Below are 20,733 nucleotides of genomic sequence, written 5' to 3'. Positions count from 1 at the left end.
GGAGACAGGTATGTACTTTCTTTATTAAGATCTTTGTGGAGGTGTGAAGGGGTCGGTGAACACTGGGGGAGTGTGTGTGGGTCTTTACTTTGTCTCTGCAGTGGTTAGATACTTTTTTGGCATTTATACCTATTTTTACATCATCTAACTCACAACATATAAGTTTCGTCCAGGATGTCTAGTAAAACATTCGATTATCCCTGCAGGACGACTAACTCTAGATCGGCCAAAATTCCACCCACATACTGTCCTAACCCCTCCTCCAGATACGCCCGTTTCAGCTCTGGGCGAACAGCGGCATTCAGAGGCATAAAAAGTCCCGCGACAGCTGTAGAAAGGATTGGTAAGAAGGGGGGGGGGGGGGTTGTGTATACTAGAGGGGACATATTTGTTGTTTAGTACATTCTGTTTGGGGAGTTGAATAATAGTCCACTTATGAAGGGAATGTAATTTTTTTGGTAGGAACAGTTGCGGGTGTTGTGTTTGTTTGGTTGTACAGAACCTGACAAGCTTGTAGCGGCACTAATTCGGGGACCATGAGGAACAAGGCCTCGGATTGTTGTTTGCTGCAGTTCTGAAGTGGCCTTCTATTTTGCTCCTGCTGCTATCTAAGGACTGGGCTATGGGAAGGGGGGAGGGAGATGGGGAACATTCATGTTAAATCGGATTGATGACTAGATACACTTGTTAGTAGCCTTGGTGTTGACTTCTACATGTATTGCTGACAGTGTACTGTGACTGTTGTTTTATGGTAATTCTTTGTCATCAATAAAAATGTTTGAATACTAAAAAGTCCTGCAACACATCTAGAAAGTCAGTTTGATTATCGACACTTGGACGACTTCTCTTTTAGGTTGTCCAAGTGCTGACTTGGGCAGGTTTTTAGACGCGTTTAAGTATTGATTGAGCTCCACAGTCTCTAAGCAAACTAAACATCTCCTGATCTTTAAGTCTGTCCCCAAATGCCTTATGACGAAGACCACACACCATTTTAGTAGCCTTCCTCTGGACCAACTCCATCCTTTTAGTTAAATACTGCAGATTTCACTAAAATGCAAAATATTGGTTCAATTGCTATTAGGGCTTCAATTCCACATTTCCCAAGGTTAAACACATCTAAAGAACACAGTAACCTCTCAGTACAATTTTCTGTCCAGTCTAGTAAGAAATGCAGAAATTTATATCCCCATTCCACTCCAGTAAGCTAAAGCAAACATATCCATAAATAAATACAATATACAGTAGACGCTCAGTTAACCGGCACCCATGGGGATTGATCGATGCCGGATAAATGTGATTTCTGGTTGCTCGAGAGTTACTATTAAAAATAGGCCTAACTAATACTATGCCATACCATAAACTGTTCCAGACAAACTACCGGAAATGTAGTAGGCAAAACATGGGCGTACTCAGGTATGGCATGCCAAGTTTACACTTAAATTTCTGCCAGAAATTGATTTTATTTTCATTGTTATTTAAAGTATTACAATATATCTTTAGATTTTTTTTCTGGTTGCTTGAGACTGAGAGTTCTGGGTAAATGAGTTCTGGTTAACAGAGAGTCTACTGTAATAACATTTCCATCAACCACCCCCAATAGTAACAAAATAAGTGCAATACAGGATATACTCATTTCCATCAACAGCAGCCACACTATAATCTGCTAAGGGTAAAATTTTCTGACTAGCAGACTACATATGTTAGAAAATAAAACCAATTAAGGAGTTAAACAATGCAGTAAAGTCATTAGAAAGATTAACAAGTTGAAAAGTGCACACAGTGGCACATTTCCCCTCCTTCCATTTCTAAACCCAAAACATAGGGCTCCTTTTACGAAGGTACGCTAGCGTTTTTAACGTACGCACCAGATTAGTGCGCGCTAGCCAAAAAACTACCGCCTGCTCAAGAGGGCATTTTAGCACGCGCTATTCTGTGCGTTAAGACCCTAATGCGCCTTCGTAAAAGGAGCCCATAGTAGACTAAAAGGGGGCTGGGTGGATGTCTAGGAAGAAATTATATGGGTTATGTCAGTTTTCTTCAATGCAAGGCTCAGAGTTCAGTAGCCGTCCTTCCCATCATTCTGTTTGTTTATTTTGTTGCTACTCTCTGCCTCTCTATCCAAACTCATGACAGAAAGAGGAAGCAGTTGGGGGGGGGAGGCAGGGCATACTTGCATGCTTGAAGGACAAGGGATTTCTCAATAGAAGAAGAATGTATCAGAAATGCTCACCTCCTCGAGGTTACTCCCATTGAAAAGTTTGAAAGCAGGCTGATATGGGTTGATATTAATACCCGCTGGTCTTCAGGTGTTGTGTCGCCACATGGGAAGATATTTGGTGGCTATCCTTCAGCTTGTTGGGATCCAAAGTGGTCTCAACTTAAAAATGAATGAAAACCACTAGGTTATTTAATTAATTAATTAATTTTGTTTTATATCCCGTCCACCCCAGAGAGTTCAGAATGGGTTACAAGGTAACATGCATAATAATTGAACAAAAATGAGATACAGAAATCTAAGGCAGTATGGGCTACAGAGAAATTCGTCTAATACGGTTGTTCAACATAAATTAGAAATCACAGAGTGAGGTTTTTCAACTCAGATGGATCATCATATATTAGCAATTCAGAGATAAGTTAGTTCCACATATAACATCTTAAAGCATTCACAGAGAATTTAGTTCACCATACATGAGGAATACATTAGTTTTGGAGTTATATACTGGATGGTTTCTTAAGGTCAAGAATTAAGACTAGTGGGTCAGATGCTCTGGTAGTTTGTTAAGTAGTGGGCTAAGAGATTTAGGCAAAGAGGTTTTTATTGCTTTCCTAAAGCTCAAAAGCTTTTTGAGAAATTTGATAGGTGGAGGTAGTTGATTCCATTTTTTGTTAAGAAATGGGAGTAGGATCGGCATCTGGCACTTTCTAGTCAGAGGCTACGACCAGAGAGTAATTGTAGATATATTTCCTCTTGGGAGTGGAGAGGTCTGTTAGGGACATAAGGTGGGAATTTGGCTGATATGTAGCAGGACGTACTGTGTAAGGACTTATGTGCAAGTACTAAGCCATTGGCTATAGGTAGCCAATGGGCTGGCACTAGTGCTTGGGATTCTGGTAAGACCTTATTTAAAATACTGTGTTTGTCTTGTATGACTATGTTTATTACTTGTAGTTTGTTCCCTAATTAATATTTTAAACAACTTTTATTGTACAACACTTTGAATTCTATGTAAAGCATTTAATCAAATTTTAATAAACTATGAAACTATGAGATCACATCTGATCAATTTGATTGAAATGTATGTACTGCCTTTTGTTGTATTTTATCAAGATTGTTATTGAAAATGTATGTACTGTTTTTTTTCATCATGCGGTGAGCCGCTTAGAACCTTCCCAGTATGGCGGCATATAAATAAATAAATAAATTATTATTATTATAAGGGGCCGAAATCTAAGTCGCAGGCCAAATTTTTTATTAAGATACATAGAGGGGCAAAATCCAAAAATACGTCTAAGTCTGTTTTGGGCCTAAGGTGCTAGCTGGTCCAAAGTCGGCAGTGTCTAAAGTCCATTCTCGAAAAATACATCCAAAATCTTTTTTTTTTTTTGAGAATTGTATATTTCTACGCCAAGCCGCTTGATCGCCAGACCGCTAAGTTGTCTATGTTTTTACCGCATTCTCGTCCATAAAATTGTCCAAGTCCAAAACACCTAGAAAAAAACCTTTTGGATGTGGGAGGGGTCAGCAAAATGATGGACTGGCTACCCAGACATGGCAACAGAGTAGTGGGGCACCTTACAGGGCACTGCTGTGAACTTCACAAAAAGGATGCCACATAAACATCTCACCACAACACCCTTATATGTCATGGTGAGCCCCCCCCCACCAAAACCTACGATACCCACCTGTCTACCATCCCAATAGCACTTATGGCTTCAGGTGGCACTTATATGGCAATAAAGTAGGGTGGGGGGGGGTTGGTGGGTGCATGTTCCACCATAAATGCAGTGGTTAGAGTGCCTTATGGACCTGGGTCCTCCTATGGTTCACTAGTTCACCCTCCAGACAACTTAAGCCACCTCTATACAGCTCTACTAGGCTCTCCTATGCCAGGTGCTGATGTTCTGGAGGCAGGTATGTATGGTTTTATTCCGATTTGTATGGCAGAGTGGGGAGGGTCAGTGATCACTGGGGGAGTGGGTGGGGGTCTGTACTTTGTCCCTGCCATGGTTATCTGGTCACTTTGGATACCTTCTGGGCACCTATACCTGTTTTTAGATCGCCTAAGTCACAATGTATAAGTTCTGTCTAGGCAGTCTCGTTAAACTTTCAATTATCGCTGCAGGATGACTAAGTCTAGGTCGGCCTACCTCCCGCCCTAACCACTCCACGAAAAACATCCCATTTCACTCTGAGCGCACAGCGGCAGTGAAAAGGCCTAAGCTGCTTTTAGATACGTCTAAAACCTGTCTCGATTATTTGCACTTGGACGACCCGTCTTTTTGATCATCTAAGTGCCAATTTAGGCGGGTTTTTTAGATGTATTTTCATTTCAATTATGACACCCTTAGTCTTAGTAGAAGGATTCTAGGTTAGATGGACTACTGGTCTGATCCAGTAAAGTTCTTCTTACATTCTCATGTTGCTCAGAGCAATCTTCATTGATCTGTCATCTTTCACTCAACCAGTTCCTAACTCAGTCTGGGGCCCATCCCAAGGGCGCTCAGTTTATTTATTAGACATCTGTGTAGAACATTGTCAAAGGCTTTGCTAAAATCTAAATCTAAATACACCACATCTAGTGCATGCAGTACAACACCAGAGAAATAGAAACAAATTAATTTCTTCCTGAACAGTGCAAAATATAGACAGCAGATGTAAATTTTCAAAACTAACATATTTCAATCACTGAATTGAAAATAAAATAATTTTCCTACCTTTCTTGTCTGGTGATTTTATTTTTTAATATATTTTCCCAGTCTCTGGCTATATTTCCTTTTGTCTGTGCTCTTAATTCTTGTTTCCAAGACCTTCTTATCCATTTGCTGATTTTCTCTCCTTTCTGCCCTACATCCATTATTGGCATTAACCTTTAACATTCAACTTTCTTCCATTTTTCTGCTTCCTTCTCAATCTATTTTTTCATGTCTTCCCCTCCTCTCCATATATGTGCACCATCTCCTCCTTCCTTTTCCCTATTCCCGTCAATCCTAAATAGCATTTCTTCCATCTCTTTTCCCTTTCCCACTCTTCCCATCCCTGTGCATCATCTCTTCCTTCTCTCTCCTGCTCCTGTGTTCTGACATCTCTGTTTTCCCCCTTCCTATGGTATGGCATACTTTTTCTCTCCTTCCCACAGTTTGGCATCTCTATCCCTTCCTTTCCCTCCATCTCCCTACTGTGGTCTGGCATCTCTCTCTCCTCCTTCCCTCCCCCTTCTTGAGGTTTGATCTCTCTCTCCTTCCATTCCCCCTTCCCCTGATTTGGTATCACTCTCTTCTCCTTCTCACAGTCTGGCATATTTCTCTCACCTTCTTCCCTTCCCATCCCATGGTCCATTTCCCTCCTTCCCTTCCCCCCCCTTCCCGTGGTCTGCTATCTCTCTCCTCTCGTTAGTTTATCATATCGCTTTCTCCCTTCCTCCCCTTCCATCCCTGCTCTGCACCGTTGCCCACTATCTTTCTCTCCCTTCTGTTTCCGACGTCATAAGTTCTTCCCCTTCCCCTCTCTCCCACCCCTCCCCCATTCTATTTAAGAAACTGGACCAGGGGGCTTCCTGGCCTGGCATTTCCTCCCCTTTCTATCTGCGCTGGTCCGACGGTATCCTCACCTTCAGTCTTGCAGATACATTCATTTTTATTGCAGGGGACCACCAACTTCGGCAGCAATTCTCAACTGCTGCATGCAGCCCCTTCCTTCTGCTGCTGTCAGTCCCCAATAATACAATTTCCTGTTTCTGCCTGGATGAACTGTGGCAAAAGGAAAGCACAGAGAGGGGCGCAAGTAGCGGTTAAGAATTGATGCCAGAGACAGCAGCTCTCTGTTATAAAAATGAATGTGTCTGCAAGACCAGGAGAGGAAGATGTCGGACTGGCATGGATAGAAGGGGGTGGACATGCCGACCCACTAGGGACCCCTCAGAGCCTTAGAGCCCAGGGCAGCTGCCCTGTTTGCTTCCCCCTAATGCTAGCCCTCTGCTGCGGCGCAGTCACCACAGGCCACATAAAACAGCCAGGCGGGCCAGATTCAGCCTGCGGGCCTTGTGTTTGACACATGTGCTTTACAGGAAAGGCAGGAGAGGGGAGATATGATACATTTAAATTCATATGTGGCGTAAATGCGTACGAGTCGAGTCTCTTTCATTTGAAAGGAAGCTCTGGAATGAGAGGGCAAATAATGAAGTTAAGAGGTGATAGGCTCAGGAGTAATTTAAGGAAATACCTTTTTATAGGAAGGTGGTAGATGTGTGGAACAGTCTCCCAGAAGAGACTGTTCCACACATCTACAGTGTCCCGGTAGAGACTGTGAATTCAAGAAAGCATGAGATAAGCATGTGGAATCTCTTAGAGGAAGTGAATGGGCAGACTAGATGGGCCATTTGGCCTTTTTCTGCCATCATGTTTCTAAAGATTCTTCAGAAGCCTAATTGCTGCATTTTGTTGAGATCAGAGGCTTAGCAATAGTGTTGATCAGGTCTGTAGCACTCAGTATGATGGAAAATATTTGTAACTTTTTGTCACATTTTTCTTGGTTTCTGACTGTATTGCTTGGTACTTGAGAATCTTCTTTTTTCTGTTCTGGGTGGTTTTCTCTTTTCCACTATGTTCAGTTTCCTTGCATCTAGCTTTATATTGGTTGGAAAGAGAATATGTTATGTCTGTTATATTAATCAGGTTTTCTATTCCACCTTTACCTATTCAGTTCAAGGTCGGATTACATTACAAGAGGTTGAGTCAATAAGGGACAGTTAGCAGGGATGTAGGTATTCTGATTTCCACAGTCCGTATATGAGTCTTACTGCTGCATTTTGAACTAGTTGTAGACGTGAAAGCAATGTCTTAGCACTAAGAACTAGTGTTACATTACAGTAGTCTAGTCTAGGTAGGATTAGAAATTGCACTAAAATTCAGAAAGTCTGTTTCGAAGTATTTTCTGATGGATCTTAACTTTCTCATCACAAGGAAAGATTGTTTTATTATTGATTGTATGTGGCTTTTCATGGATAGATGGTTACCAATTTCTACTCCCAAGATTCAGGATTGTAGTTCTAATGGAAAGTCTGTGTCATGTGGAGTATAGCATGGATCAGTTGAGGGTCCTAGCCAAAGGAATTTGTTTTTGTTTTTATTTAGTTTGAGGCAGTAAGTTGAGGTCCAGTTTTCTATGATGTGGACACATTCTTTGACAGTGGTAGGGGTGTTGGCTGATGTGGAAGTTACAGGAAGCTTGATTGTTATGTCATCTGCATTGGTGAAATTTTTTATCTGTGTGAGATCTAGGTTGGCTCCCAAGGATTGCATTAGAAGGTTGAACACTGACAGTGAAAGTGGGGAACCTTGGGGGACTCCGCTGGGAGGGTGCCAGCTGTCAGAAAGTTCACCATCCTTTCGTACAGCATGGTGCCAAGTGGTTAGGAAGCCTTAGAACCAGGAGAGGACTGGGCCACTAAATCCAAAATTACGGAAGATCTTGAACATTTGATCGAAGCCTACTAAGTCAAATGCGCTGCTTAGGTCAAATTGGATTATGATTGCGCTGACCCTTGCTTAGTAGCTCTTTGCCATATGTTACTAGTGCTGCAACCACCATCTCAGTGCTGTGATTATTCCTGAAACCCAACTGTGAAGGGTGGAGGATACTAAAGCATTGTAAGTAGCATTCAAGTTGTTCTGTGACATATCCTTTCATCATTTTGATAAATAGGGGGATGAAAGCTACTGGCTTATAATTGATCACATCGTAGGTGCTGAGTTTTGGGTTCTTGGGAATGTTTGTTAAGATAATTCCTCCTCCTTATTTGGGGAAAACGCCACTTGTTAGGTGATAGTTGGGTCATAAGGTTCTTTTTCCTATGGTTGTTGGGGTAGCTGCTTTGATCAGGTAAGGTTGGCAGGTGCCGAGGCTACAGTATGCTTTGGAGTATTTTAGGAGAAACAGTTTTTGTGGTCTTTGAATTTAATCTCTTCAAAATCATTCCAAGATCTGTTAGTATTTCCATAGATGGTTTTGTTGCAGAGGGTCTAGCTGGTCTTGTGTGGATTGAATCTTTGTTTTAAAATAGCTAGTTCTGGGGCTGTTGGAATAGAGGGGTTGTCGCCCTTTGTGATCTTGTTCGTGTTGGTTAGGTTATCTAATATTGAGAACAGTTAATTTTAAGCTTAAAGCATAACCTAATATAACATAAATCTTTATTTTTATACCGCACAAGCCTTTCAGTTCTAAGTGGTTTACAGAGTAAAACAAATGAAACAAATTCAACAATAATAACATCTTCTGTGCTGATCTGTTTATAGTACTCTTTTTTCTTTTGCGTCAGTACTGATTTATAGTCTAGGATTTTCTGGTGCAAACTTATGCTCCCTTTTATTAAACTGCGATAGCAGTTTCTAGCATGGGGAGCCATGCTGCACCCGATGCTCATAGAATTCCTATGAGTGTCGGGAGCAGCGCGAGGCATTCGGCACAGCTCCCGGCACTAAAAACTGCTAGCGCAGTTTAATAAAAGGAGGCCTTAGTCTTGTTTTATTCTCTTAGGGCCTTTTGTATCAAACCTCAGTAGAGCTTTTTACCCTGGGCCAGCAACGTAAATGCTCCAATGCTCATTCAATTCATACCGCAGTTTGATAAAAGGTGGCCTTAGATTTGTGATCCTAATGTTTTTTTGCTATACAACAGTACTGACATGTTTATCAAGATTCCAGTGGTTGAGATGTGCCACTTTATTGTGTCTTTCTGTATAGAATTTTTCTCCTATCAGACTTTTGCAGTCACCAAAGAGATAACTGTTTTCATAATTACCTTACAAAATTTACCTATATTTTACTATTTTTTAAAGTCATATTCCATTATTTTACCATATTAATCATAATTCATTGTTCTGAGCTTTTCTCCTTTTCTTTTGCTGGCTGGAGTTCAGTGCCTGTTGACTGGGCAGAAATTTGCTATAGTTCCTTCTCCTTCTGCCAATAAGGAGCAGATTGCTGCTGGCCCAGTGGAAATTATATTACTGCAGGGACTTCAACTTTTTGGGGGGCCCCTGTGGCACTGATTTTTACCATCACTTTTGTATCTGGGTTGGAAAAAAAAGGGAAAGGGATCTGTAACTCAAATACTGCCTTTTTGTAGTTTTACAACCACACTCAAAGTGGTTTACAAACAGGTACTTCAAGCATTTTCCAATCTGTCATGATGGGCAGTGGAGGATTAAGTGACTTGCCTAGGGTCACAGGGAGTAGCATGGGGTTTAAACCCACAACCTCAGGGTGTTGAGGCTGTAGCACACTACACCATACTCTCCTCCAAGAATTAGTAGGAACCGATTTGTATTAGATAGGGATTAGATGTGAGGTTATTGAATTGTGCTATGGTTATTGTATTGTGCTTTGATGTTAGAAATCACATAGAGACTTTTGTTAGTGGCAATAAATATGTCAAAATAAAGCTATAGCTCATTACTGGGGAGGTAGGGCCTGACTTTCCTGCCATCCTGATAATACTCTGAGTGCTTCTGCCTTTATCTTACATATGGGATTGTTTGTGCATGCTTGAAGCGAAGTCGTTTGACTTGTTGAAGCTATGTAATGTTCTTTCCAAGCCATTAAAAAACTACCATGTACAATAGGAAAACATGTCCTTCAGCAGGATCAGACAGATACTACTCTATCCCTTGACTATCCAAAGTTTGGAAACCAAGCAAAGACAAGAAAACAAAGAAAAGAATGAGAGTAGAAAGGTCAACTCTAGAACTTCAAGAACTGCAGGCTGTGCCACCTCTGGTCTTCATTAGAGGTCAAGAATTGTTAACATAGCATATCAGTAGATACATACAGTAAATAAAGCAGGTGGCACCTTAAAGATTGGATATAAAAAAGGATCTCAGAAAACTATACCATAGCACACATAATATTATAATCCTTGTGATACCTGGGCATTGTAAACTAAGTACAATTTCTATATAATAATAAGTACAAAGCATTATTCAAGTATTATTTATGATACAATTTTCAATGAGAGTTGTTGGTTGGTTTTTGGTTTTTTTTTTGTAAGATCAATGAAAGACACTATTAACCAGATATCACAAACACTATAATATTAAGTATGCTGTTATGGTTTTCTGATATCTTTTTCCCCCCATTTCTGTTGTATGTGTTAATTAACAGTAACATTTAAAGGTTTCTTGTGGAAGATAGACACAAAGGATCTCTGAATATAAAGCAGATAGTATCGAAACAAAACTTGACAGGTCAATAGCTAAACTTTACTTCGTTTGTGATGTGCAGGACCATTCCTGCACATCACAAACGAAGTAAAGTTTAGCTATTGACCTGTCAAGTTTTGTTTCGATACTATCTGCTTTATATTCAGAGATCCTTTGTGTCTATCTTCCACAAGAAACCTTTAAATGTTACTGTTAATTAACACATACAACAGAAATGGGGGGAAAAAGATATCAGAAAACCATAACAGCATACTTAATATTATAGTGTTTGTGATATCTGGCAGCTCCAGCAGTGAGGAACTGAAGCAGATGTCAGATAGACATCTACAGTCTTTGCCCTGTATGTGGCAAGATGGATCAGGATGGGCTGGAGTTAGCTTTGATGGCAGATCCAACAGTGGGGAAGTGAAGCTTATGATGGACGGTGAAAAAACAATTAATCAGAGCCCCTCAAAGAGGAAAGAGGGGTCATACTCAGCGGAGGACCCCAGAATCCTTCAACTCGGAAAGGATATTCCTCAGTCCAGCATTGAGTGAGATAGTAAAATTTAGAGAAGTGAGTTTCCAACTGTAGTTAAAAAGTTAAGAGTGCAAGAAAATAAATAAATGTAGCCAAAATAGTCTCTCAACCAGAGTGCCTGAAATAGGCCGTCTTTTATTAAGCAGTGGTAGAAGTTCTACTATGGCCATTTCTCCAACGCTCATAGGAACTCTATAAGCGTTGAAGTAGCGTCAGAGCATTTAGCGCTCCGGGCCACGTTAGAAACCTCCACCGCGGCCTAGTAAAAGTGGGTGATAGTTTGTAATGATGTATTGGTCTTATACTAATTAAAAGGGGAAGGATGACCTGGAAGCATCAAAGGGACCAAAGATTTCCCGTTTATATAGCACCACAAATGGTAAGAATAAATTTATTTCCTGGTGCAAGAGGTAGCTTATATTATTATGCAATCCCCACAGGTCCAATTCCAAGCTTCAGGACTCCTCCAAGTATAGCTGTCCATGATCTGTCAAATTAATCACTGGCCACTGATAACACTACAGAGGAACTGTTTATTATATCAGCATTGGGAGACAGGAATTCACAAAGCAGATTCTCTGTCTGACTTTATGATGTATCTTTATTATAGAGTGGCAATATCAATTTTAATAAGCACAATCCTGGATAATATATTTATGGTTTGCTCATGCATATCATATTTATTATACTTAATTACCTCACCTACTATCTCTTACGAACATAAGAACATAAGCAATGCCTCCGCTGGGTCAGACCTGAGGTCCATTGTGTCCAGCAGTCCGCAAACGCGGCGGCCCAACAGGTCCAGGACCTGTGCAGTAATCCTCTATCCTATACCCCTTTATCCCCTTTTCCAGCAGGAAATTATCCAATCCTTTCTTGAACCCCAGTACCATACACTGCCCTATTAAGCCCTCTGGAAGCGCATTCCAGGTGTCCACCACACGTTGGGTAAAGAACTACTTAGCATTCATTTTGAATCTGTCCCCTTTCAACTTTTCCAAATGCCCTCTTGTTCTTTTATTTTTGGAAAGTTTGAAAAATCTGTCCCTCTCCACTCTCTCTATGCCTTTCATGATCTTGTAAGTCTCTATCATATCCCCTCTAAGTCTCCTCTTCTCCAGGGAAAAGAGTCCCAGTTTCTCCAATCTCTCAGCGTATGAAAGGTTCTCCATACCTTTTATCAGACGTGTCGCTCTCCTCTGAACCCTCTCGAGTAATGCCATATCCTTTTTAAGTACAGCGACCAATATTGGACGCAGTACTCCAGATGCGGACACACCATCGCCCGATACAACAGCAGGATAACTTCTTTCGTTCTGGTAGTAATACCCTTCTTGATTATACATAGCATTCTATTCGCTCTCTTAGTTGGCGCTGCGCATTGTGCCGTCGGTTTCATTGTCATGTCCACCATTACCCCAAGTCCTTTCTTGGGTACTCTCCTTCAATAACATCCCTCCCATCGTATAGCTGTACCTTGGGTTTCTGCTTCCCATATGTAGTACTTTACATTTCTCAACGTTGAACTTCATCTGCCATCTTTCATTCCCCTAGAATGAAAGATGATTGTTAAGACTACCAGGAGAAACATAAAATGATACATTCCAAGCATGCACATTTAGCAAAAATTGGTCAGAAGTTAAAAGGTCAGAACTTAACTTTTCATGTTTTCACATACTTTTGCAAACATTATTGGCACCAGGTACTTGAACTGTGCCTGTCATGATAAATCACTCAAACCCCAGCATACCATTTCACAAATTGGTACTTTGCTCATTATGTACTGCACAATTTCAGAAAGCATATGTTCAGTAATCTCTTTCAACAGACTTCTACAGGCTGTGTCCCACCAGTACAGACAGGGAAAAAGCTTGAGTACCTGATTGTAAACCATTTAGATAACCTTCATAGGCAGTCTACAAATACCTAACAAATAAATATAAATTAAATAAATATTACATTACATTATATTAGGGATTTCTATTCCGCCATTACTTTGCAATTCAAGGCGGATTACAAAAGAATTATCCAAGATGTATTACAACAAGAACTTACAAAAAAAAAAAAATTAGTCATTTTCAAAAAGAGTAAGAAATGGGTAAGGTTATTTGTTTGGGGTAGTTGGCTTTAATGAGAGGTGGAGTTTGAGACTTGCGGTATTATTTATTTTTTCAGAGTTTTCTTGAAGAGTATGGTCTTTATTTCTTTTCTAAAAGTCTTGTAGTCGACTTGCAAGATGAATCAGGATGGGCTGCATTTAGCTTTGACAACAGCTCCATCAGGGGAAAAGTGAAGCTGATGCCAGACAGACTTCTACTGTCTGTGTCCTGTATATGGCAAGACAGATCAGAATGGGCCAGAGTTAGCTTTGACAGCAACTGCAGCAGTGGGGGCAGTGTACCTGATGCCGGACGGATTTCTATGATCTGTGTCTCATATGAGGCAAGACAGATCAGGATTGGATGGAGTAGGTTTTGATAGCACCTTGTTAGCTAGAAGTAGGGCCAGTGCAGGGCAAGTATATATACTTTATGTTCAAATGTGTTTATTCAATTTTAACGTGCAGAAAACAACAACAACCATAGCAAAAACATTGCAGAATACTGACATATTTGCACATAAACCAAACCATCCCTCCCAATCCCCCTACCCCCCCAACAGAAACCCAAACATAAAATCCCTGGATATAAAAAGTCAATAGATAAACCAATTATGAATTTAAGCGTCTACTCTGGGCCACAGATGGAAGGGTCATCCAAAAGCGCTCCCAAATCATAGGAAATCTTTGCCCCAGTTCAGAGTCGATATCAATAAAATGTCTACGTTCTAAAGAAGCATGTATGATCATCAATGATTTCCATTGACTATAAGTCGGGGCATCGCTAGCCAGCCACTGTGTTAGTATAGCCTTCTTTCCAAGTAATATAGCTTGAGCCAAAAAGGCTGAGAGGCCTTTAGGTTTAGGAGAGACAACATCATAAAATCCAAAGAGCGCTCTGGAAGTCGGAGACCCAAAAGAACGGTAATATAAGATCCCAAGCGGTGCCAAAACTGAAGAATACTAGGGCAAAACCAAAATATATGGCCCAATGATGCATTTGCATGAGAATATTTAGGGCACTGATGACTCTGAGAAATGCCCATCCGGTAAGCTCATATGGGTGAGATGTAAAGGCGAAGTATAAACTTTAATTGCTGTTCCCAGTGCTGAATATTGGAAGATATCTTAAAGTATACATACTTTATTCCACATGCATATTATCTAATGGTCTTGCATATCTGGGGGCAGGGAGGGGAAGACATCTTATAGTGGAACTTAGCAAGTAAATAATAATAGCATACTGGATTGTTGGCTCAAAATTGCCTTGATAATAAATGTGACTGTTGGGCAGACTGGATGAATCACATAGGTCTTTAACTGCTGTCATTATATGCTAGTTTTCCCAGTTAACAAACTATAATTTGTTCATTATTAAACACAGAAACATCAGAAGCATATACCAGCAAGAGGCAGATACTTCAACAGGCCGCACCCACTAGATCAAACAGTAACTCTTAATTCATCATGCGCCAGCCCAGCCTTTGCACTACTACCGGTAGCGTTTTGGAGTTCTTTTCTCTTCTGTGCATGCGCACGCCGCGCATTTGGGCCCTTCGTCTTTAAGACTGGATTGACGTGGCGAGTCGGGGGTGGGGCTTAAGCAGGACGTCAGTGTCTGGATTGGTGTATGCCGCACGACAGCAAAAGCTGCACGGGCACGCGCGAAGGAGCCCGAAACGGCCGTGGACAAGGGTGGCTGGTGATTGGCTGCTGGCCTCCGGGGATCGTCACGTGGCTCGGCGGCTGCGGGCGCGCAGGACGCTGGAGGCCAACATGGCGGCAGAGCTGGTGGAAGCGAAGGTAAGTGAGGTGGGGGGCCGGGCTGCCGGCTTTACAATTCTCGGTGTCGGGAGGTTACCATAAGGGCCGCTCCGCTCTCTGCCAGCGGTCTTCTCCGGGCTGATTCGTCTTCTTAGCTGACAGTGAGCCGCGTTCCCCGGCACAGTCTCTGGCCCAGCCTGCTGCATTTAGGGCGGCCTCGGGCGCTTCCTTTCCCCTGGGACACAAGGTCTGCTTTATATTTTCCCAGCCCCTTCTGCTTTAGAGTCCCCATTAGTGCTTCCTTTGCTAGTTGAGCTAGTATCAATAGTAAGCCTGTCTAATTAGGAATACGAATCCCAGACACTTCTGTTCAAAGCTTGAACAGAAGTGTCTGCTGGAGCGAGGTTCACATATCGCAATTTATAACACTTTTTCACTTTTAGCAGGTTGTAGTGTTATGGTTTAATTTCTATTGCATAGTAGAAGGGGAAATCCACTTGTCTCAAACACATTTACCGGTGGCTAGCTTATTAGAGTGTTGATGGTAACTATTCTCTTCCTCAGATGTGAAATCTCTGAATGTCTCTTCTTTTAAGGGCCAGCTATGCTAATAATTTTCTCCATAGACATAAAATGGCCATTGCTTTGTCATCTTGGAGCTTAACTAAAGAAAAACATGATTGAAGATCTGCCTAAGTTAACTGACAAAAAAGGACTGCAAACTGAAGTAGTCTTAATAGAAATATGGGGTTCCTAGTCTGTGGACTGCCTTTAGGGGTAAGATTTATTCAAGTGAAGATAAATGTAAGTAATAACTAAAGACGTGAAAATACAGTTTTTAATAATTGGCTATATGCACATTTTGCTATATGGATGTGTATTCCTAGACTTTTGTATTGGGCAAAACCTGTGAAGGTATATTCCTAGCAATTACAGATATTTACCAGTGGTGGGAAAGATAATGAAGATGCTGGGCCAATTTTCTACAACCCAGTGAGTTACAAGATGCAAGGCACCATGGCTTTACTAAAGGCAAAAGAACTGGGTGTGGACCACTTAGATTTCAGCAAAGCCTTTGATCCCTCTCCTCATAAGAGGCTCATAAACTGAACAGATTGAGGATGAGACCCGAGATGGTTAACTGGGTCAGAAATTGGTTGAATGATAAGTGGTAGAGGATGGCAGTAAATAAACTTTCACCAAAAGAAAGGTGAGTATTGAAGCACCTTTGGTATCTATACTGGGGCCTATTTTCTTCAATATATTTGTGACTGATATTGCTGAATGGTTAGATCAGTGTCTCGCAAACTTTTTTGAGCCGGGGCACACTAAACCTAGTGTCCCCGGCTCGAGATGTCAGCGCATGTGCATAGGTCCTTCAAATGGGCATTGCGCTGAGAGGATAGAAGGGCCGGCAGAGAGAAAGAGAAAAGGGCCGGCCGAGAGAAGAGGTGCCGGTGTCGGGAGATTGCTATTACGTGCCTCTCTTCGTGAGAGGCACGTCCTGTAGACAGCTGGCGCCGGCATCTCTCCTCTTCCCCAGTGTACCGCAACACTCCTGAAATCTCAGGAAGCACACAGTTTGCAATACACTGGGTTAGATGGAAAGTGTGCCTCTTTATTGATGACATGAAGATTGACAACAGAGTACCCACTGCAAAAGTTGTGAAATACATGAGGTGTGAACTACAGAAATTAGAAGAGTAAGCAAAATGATTTGATCAAACAGGTGATTGACTATTGGGGAAATATCTGAGGATCTGAACTTCTCTGGTTCCATTCAAAACATTTTAACAACAGATTTGAGCATGAAAAACAGGCAGTTTTATCCTCCATCATGACAATGCTGAAGTCATGCATCACATCTAGTATTGCAATTTCTGCCAAAAATATTATGGTGTCTCATCATCCTCTTTATTCACCGAATCTGGCACCATGCAACTTCTGGCTCTTCCCCAAAGACAAAATGACCATGAAAGGTAAATATTTGAATTGATTCATGACATCGAGGCAGCCATCACAGTGTAGCTAAAGAGACTCACGATAAAGGACTTCCAGAACTGCTTCAGAAAGTGGCTAGAACGACAGGATAAGTGTGTTTGAAGCGAGGGGGAGTATTTTAAGAACATAAGAAGCGCCATCTCCAGATCAGACCTTCGGTCCATCAAGTCCGGCGATCCGCACATGCGGAGACCCTGCCAGGTATACACCTGGTGTAATTTTTAGTCACCCTAATCCTTCTATGCCTCTCAAAGTTGTTGTTTTTTTGGGTTTTTTTTAATAACACTTTTAATTGTACAAACCTACCTATTTAAACGTGAAAACACTGAATTCTCAACTTTTCATTCTTATAAAAGTCATAAAAAGCAACATATGAATCACACTTATGGTAACGTATTTTTATTGAAATTATACAAAATGACCACAGATTTAGAGGTGAGTAGTTTTTTTTAGATTTGTGGTTATATTGTAAGTCACATTCACGAATCAGCCCCCTTATGTAGTCTCCCATCATGTTCTCATATTGTTCTTGGTAGTGGCGTTTGAAGTCCAGTATATCCTGGGGGGAATTAATGGCAATGTGTCTTTTACTGTAATAAATGTTTTTTAAACTTTCACCGTATTTTTTGATCACATCTCGTAAAAGGTTTAGACTGCATCAGGTGTCAGTTACAATCTTAAGAACTGGTTTGGGGGGGAGGGGGGTTAACCTGCACAAAGTTGCAGGTACAACACTAGCTGTCTGATTAAATTGGATGGACCATGCTGGGTTTTTCAGCTATAATTTTACTGTGTTATACAGTGGTACTTCGGTTTATGAGTGCATCGGTTTGCGAGTGTTTTGCAAGACGAGCAAAACATTCGCAAAATTGGTGCCTCGCAAACCGAGCTTGCCTCGATGTACAAGCGTCTCACCCCGCGATCTGGCACCCCCCCCCCCACGCCGCGATCCGGCACCCCCCACCCACCCGAACACTTCGCTTACCCTCCATCTGGCACCAACGCACAGGACATGCCGGTGCCGATGCCCGAAGATCTGCAGTCCTTTTTGCTGGGCCTTGAGCATCTGTGCATGCTCAAGGCCTTCGATTTCCCGCCCTCTCCGAGATTCCCTTACTTTTTATGGGGAAACTCGCTTTGATATACGAGCAATTTGGTTTACGAGCATGCTTCTGGAACGAATTATGCTCGTAAACCAAGGTTCCACTGTATTAATTTTGTTATCTTGGCAACAATGTATATTAAAGGTGCCTTAGAAGAGTGGCTTCATTGTAAGGCTTCATATTATTGCTACATATCTTGATTTGGAGAAAAAAAACAAGGTAAGATTGTGAGTTTTTTTTAACTGTAAAAACAAAAGACCATATTCTTACCACCATAAGAGTGCCTCACTAGAAGATATAACCTAGTGATGATTAATGTCATATTGGGAGGAGCCAGAGGCAATGCCAGTGCACTGTTGTATAAACAGGATATCAGAGCACTGGAGGTGGAGTTTACTTTGAATTAATTTAGAAACTAAAGTTTTGTAACCCTTCTGCTTAAACTGAGGGTGCATCCACACAATAATGAAGGTTCTTGCCATTTTGAATACAGGATTTGAATCCCAGTACTAAATATCATGCCCTTGAAATGTGTGTTGTTCTATAAATATGGCAACAGATTAGTGGGGCACCTTACAGGGCACTGCTGCGAACTTCACAAAAAGGGTGCCACATAAACATCTTACCATAACTCCATTATAGGTCATGGTGAGCCCCCAAAAACCTACTAGACCCACCTGTCTACCACACCAATGGTCCTCACAGCTGCAGGTGGCACCTATGTGGCACTACAGTAGAGTTTGGGGGGTGCACATGTTCCACCATAAATGCAGTGGTTAGAGTGGCTTATGGGCCTGGGTCCTCCTCTATGGTTCACTAGCCCACCCCCACACTACTTAAGCCACCTCTGTGCTGCTCTACTAGGCTTTGCTATGCCAGGTGCTGATATTCTGTAGTCAGATATATACGTTTTTATTCCAATTTTTATGATGTGGGGGGGTGTCAGTGATCTCTGGGGCAGGGTGTGGGGGGTATGTACTTTGTGTCTGCAGTGCTTATCTGGTCACTTTGGATACCTTTTTGGCACTTAGACCTGGTTTTACATGGCCTAAGCCACAACGTACAAGTTCTATCCAGGCAGCCTCGTTAAACTTTCGGTTATACTTGCAGTACGACTAAGTTTAGATCAGTCCACGTCCTGCCCAAATCCCGCCCTCGCCACTCCTCCTAAAATGCCCCTTTTAGCTCTGGTCGTACAGCACACTGAAAAGGCCTATGTCATTTTTAGATACGTCTAAAATCCGGTTTGATTATCGGCACTTGGACGACTTGTCTTGCTGATTGTCCACGTGCCGATTTAGGCCGGTTTTTAGACATATTTCCGTTTCGATTATGAGCCCCTTAGTCTTTATCGTACCATTTTCCTCTTGTAAAAAGCTTTCTTATTATGATGTTATACAGTTCCATTATCAAGACTGTGTTCTAAACTGAATTAATCAATCTAAAACGAGCATGCAGGAAACTAGAAAAGAGATTGAGGAAAGATCAAACTGAGGAGTTAAGAATAACATGGAGAAAAATGATCTCTTTTTATAAAAGGAAGCTAACAGAAACGAGAGAGGATTATTTTTTTATCTTCTAGGAACAGATGTTAGTGACATTAAAATATTATTCAAATTAATAAAGGAATTGAGTAACACTAAACATTTAATGTTCCTATTGAAAAACCACTGACTGCTCAACAATTAGCTTGTCACTTTATAATTAAAGTCAAAGATATAAAAAGCATAATTGCCACCTGTTTCAGAGTCCATCTTGCTTTTAGCAAAGACCCAAATATAATAAGGGGGTCCTTTTATTGGACATCTTTTCAAAAAAGTGGGATGAATATATTAAAACATATAATAGGTATGTCAACACTTTTTGCTATTTGGATATTTGTCTATCTTATGTCTTAAAGAAGGCACCTCCCTCATTTCAAATAATTCTTTTTGAATGGGTTAACAAAATGCTAAATAGAGGTCTTCCCCAAACTATTTAAAACATAATGTTAACACCTTTAATAAAAGACTCTTAAGGGACATATTGACCAGGTATCCAATTATAGACTGGTAGCTTTAATACCATTATTAGTTAAAATATTAGAAGGCCTAGTCAATATCCAATTAAATTCCTGCTTAGAAAAAAATAATATTTTACATTCCATACAATCTGGTTTCTGCAAGGGTCACAGCACAGTAATCATTATGACAGGACAAGCAGGCAGCATATTCTCAACATGTGGGTGATGTCACCAACGGAACCCCACAGCAGACAGCCTCGCAAGCAGACTTGCTTGAAGATCTTTTTGGGATCTCAATGCCGTCCTGGCTCAATTGATGAAGCCTCCATTTGAACCAATTGATAAGGCTCATCTAAAGTATCTCACTTGGAAAGTGGTGTTCCTCATTGCCCTCACGTCTGCTCGAAAAGTCAGTGAGTTACAAGCTTTAGTTGCGGATCCACCCTTCACAGTTTTCCACCATGACAAGGTGGTCCTCCGTACTCATCCTAAATTCTTACCTAAAGTTGTTTCAGAATTTCATATTAATCAATCTATTGTTCTTCCAATATTTCTCACCCCGGAGAAATAGCGCTTCATACTCTGGACTGTAAACATGCTTTGGCTTTCTACTTGCAACACACTCAACCTGACAGAACGGCTCCTCAACTTTTCATCTCCTTTGATCCAAATAAGTTGGGACGTCCTGTCTCGAAGTGAACCATTTCCAACTGGATGGCTGCTTGCATCTCTTTCTGCTAAGCTCAGGCTGGTCTCCTTCTGCAGGGTCAAGTCACGGGCAACAGAGTTAGAGCAATGGCGGCATC

General features: G+C 41.3%; 1 protein-coding gene and 1 long non-coding RNA gene across 4 annotated transcripts in view; one reads left to right on the top strand and one right to left on the bottom strand.

The window, feature by feature from the left end:
* Nucleotides 1-2,245: 2,245 nt before the first annotated feature.
* On the bottom strand, nucleotides 2,246-14,726 carry LOC117364875. Its single transcript, XR_004540328.1, has 3 exons — nucleotides 14,461-14,726; nucleotides 12,436-12,509; nucleotides 2,246-2,377 (listed from the first exon to the last, which is right to left on the bottom strand). It is a non-coding gene; the product is annotated as an uncharacterized LOC117364875 (long non-coding RNA).
* PIAS4 (protein inhibitor of activated STAT 4) overlaps nucleotides 14,649-20,733 on the top strand; it is a 129,116-nt gene continuing 123,031 nt past the window's right edge. Inside the window, exon 1 of one of the 3 annotated variants that reach the window (XM_033954594.1) lies at nucleotides 14,649-14,860. In XM_033954594.1, the coding sequence (XP_033810485.1) occupies nucleotides 14,834-14,860 (27 nt within the window). In that variant the 5' untranslated portion in view covers nucleotides 14,649-14,833. Of the gene's footprint in view, nucleotides 14,861-14,894; nucleotides 15,069-20,733 lie in introns of those variants that run through there. The other 2 variants (XM_033954595.1, XM_033954596.1) reach the window with 2 other exon arrangements.

This window comes from Geotrypetes seraphini, chromosome 8 (assembly GCF_902459505.1).
Source record: "Geotrypetes seraphini chromosome 8, aGeoSer1.1, whole genome shotgun sequence".
NCBI lineage: Eukaryota > Metazoa > Chordata > Amphibia > Gymnophiona > Dermophiidae > Geotrypetes > Geotrypetes seraphini.
The sequence above is the reverse complement of the archived record's forward strand: the minus strand, read 5'-3'. Positions and strand labels throughout refer to the sequence as shown.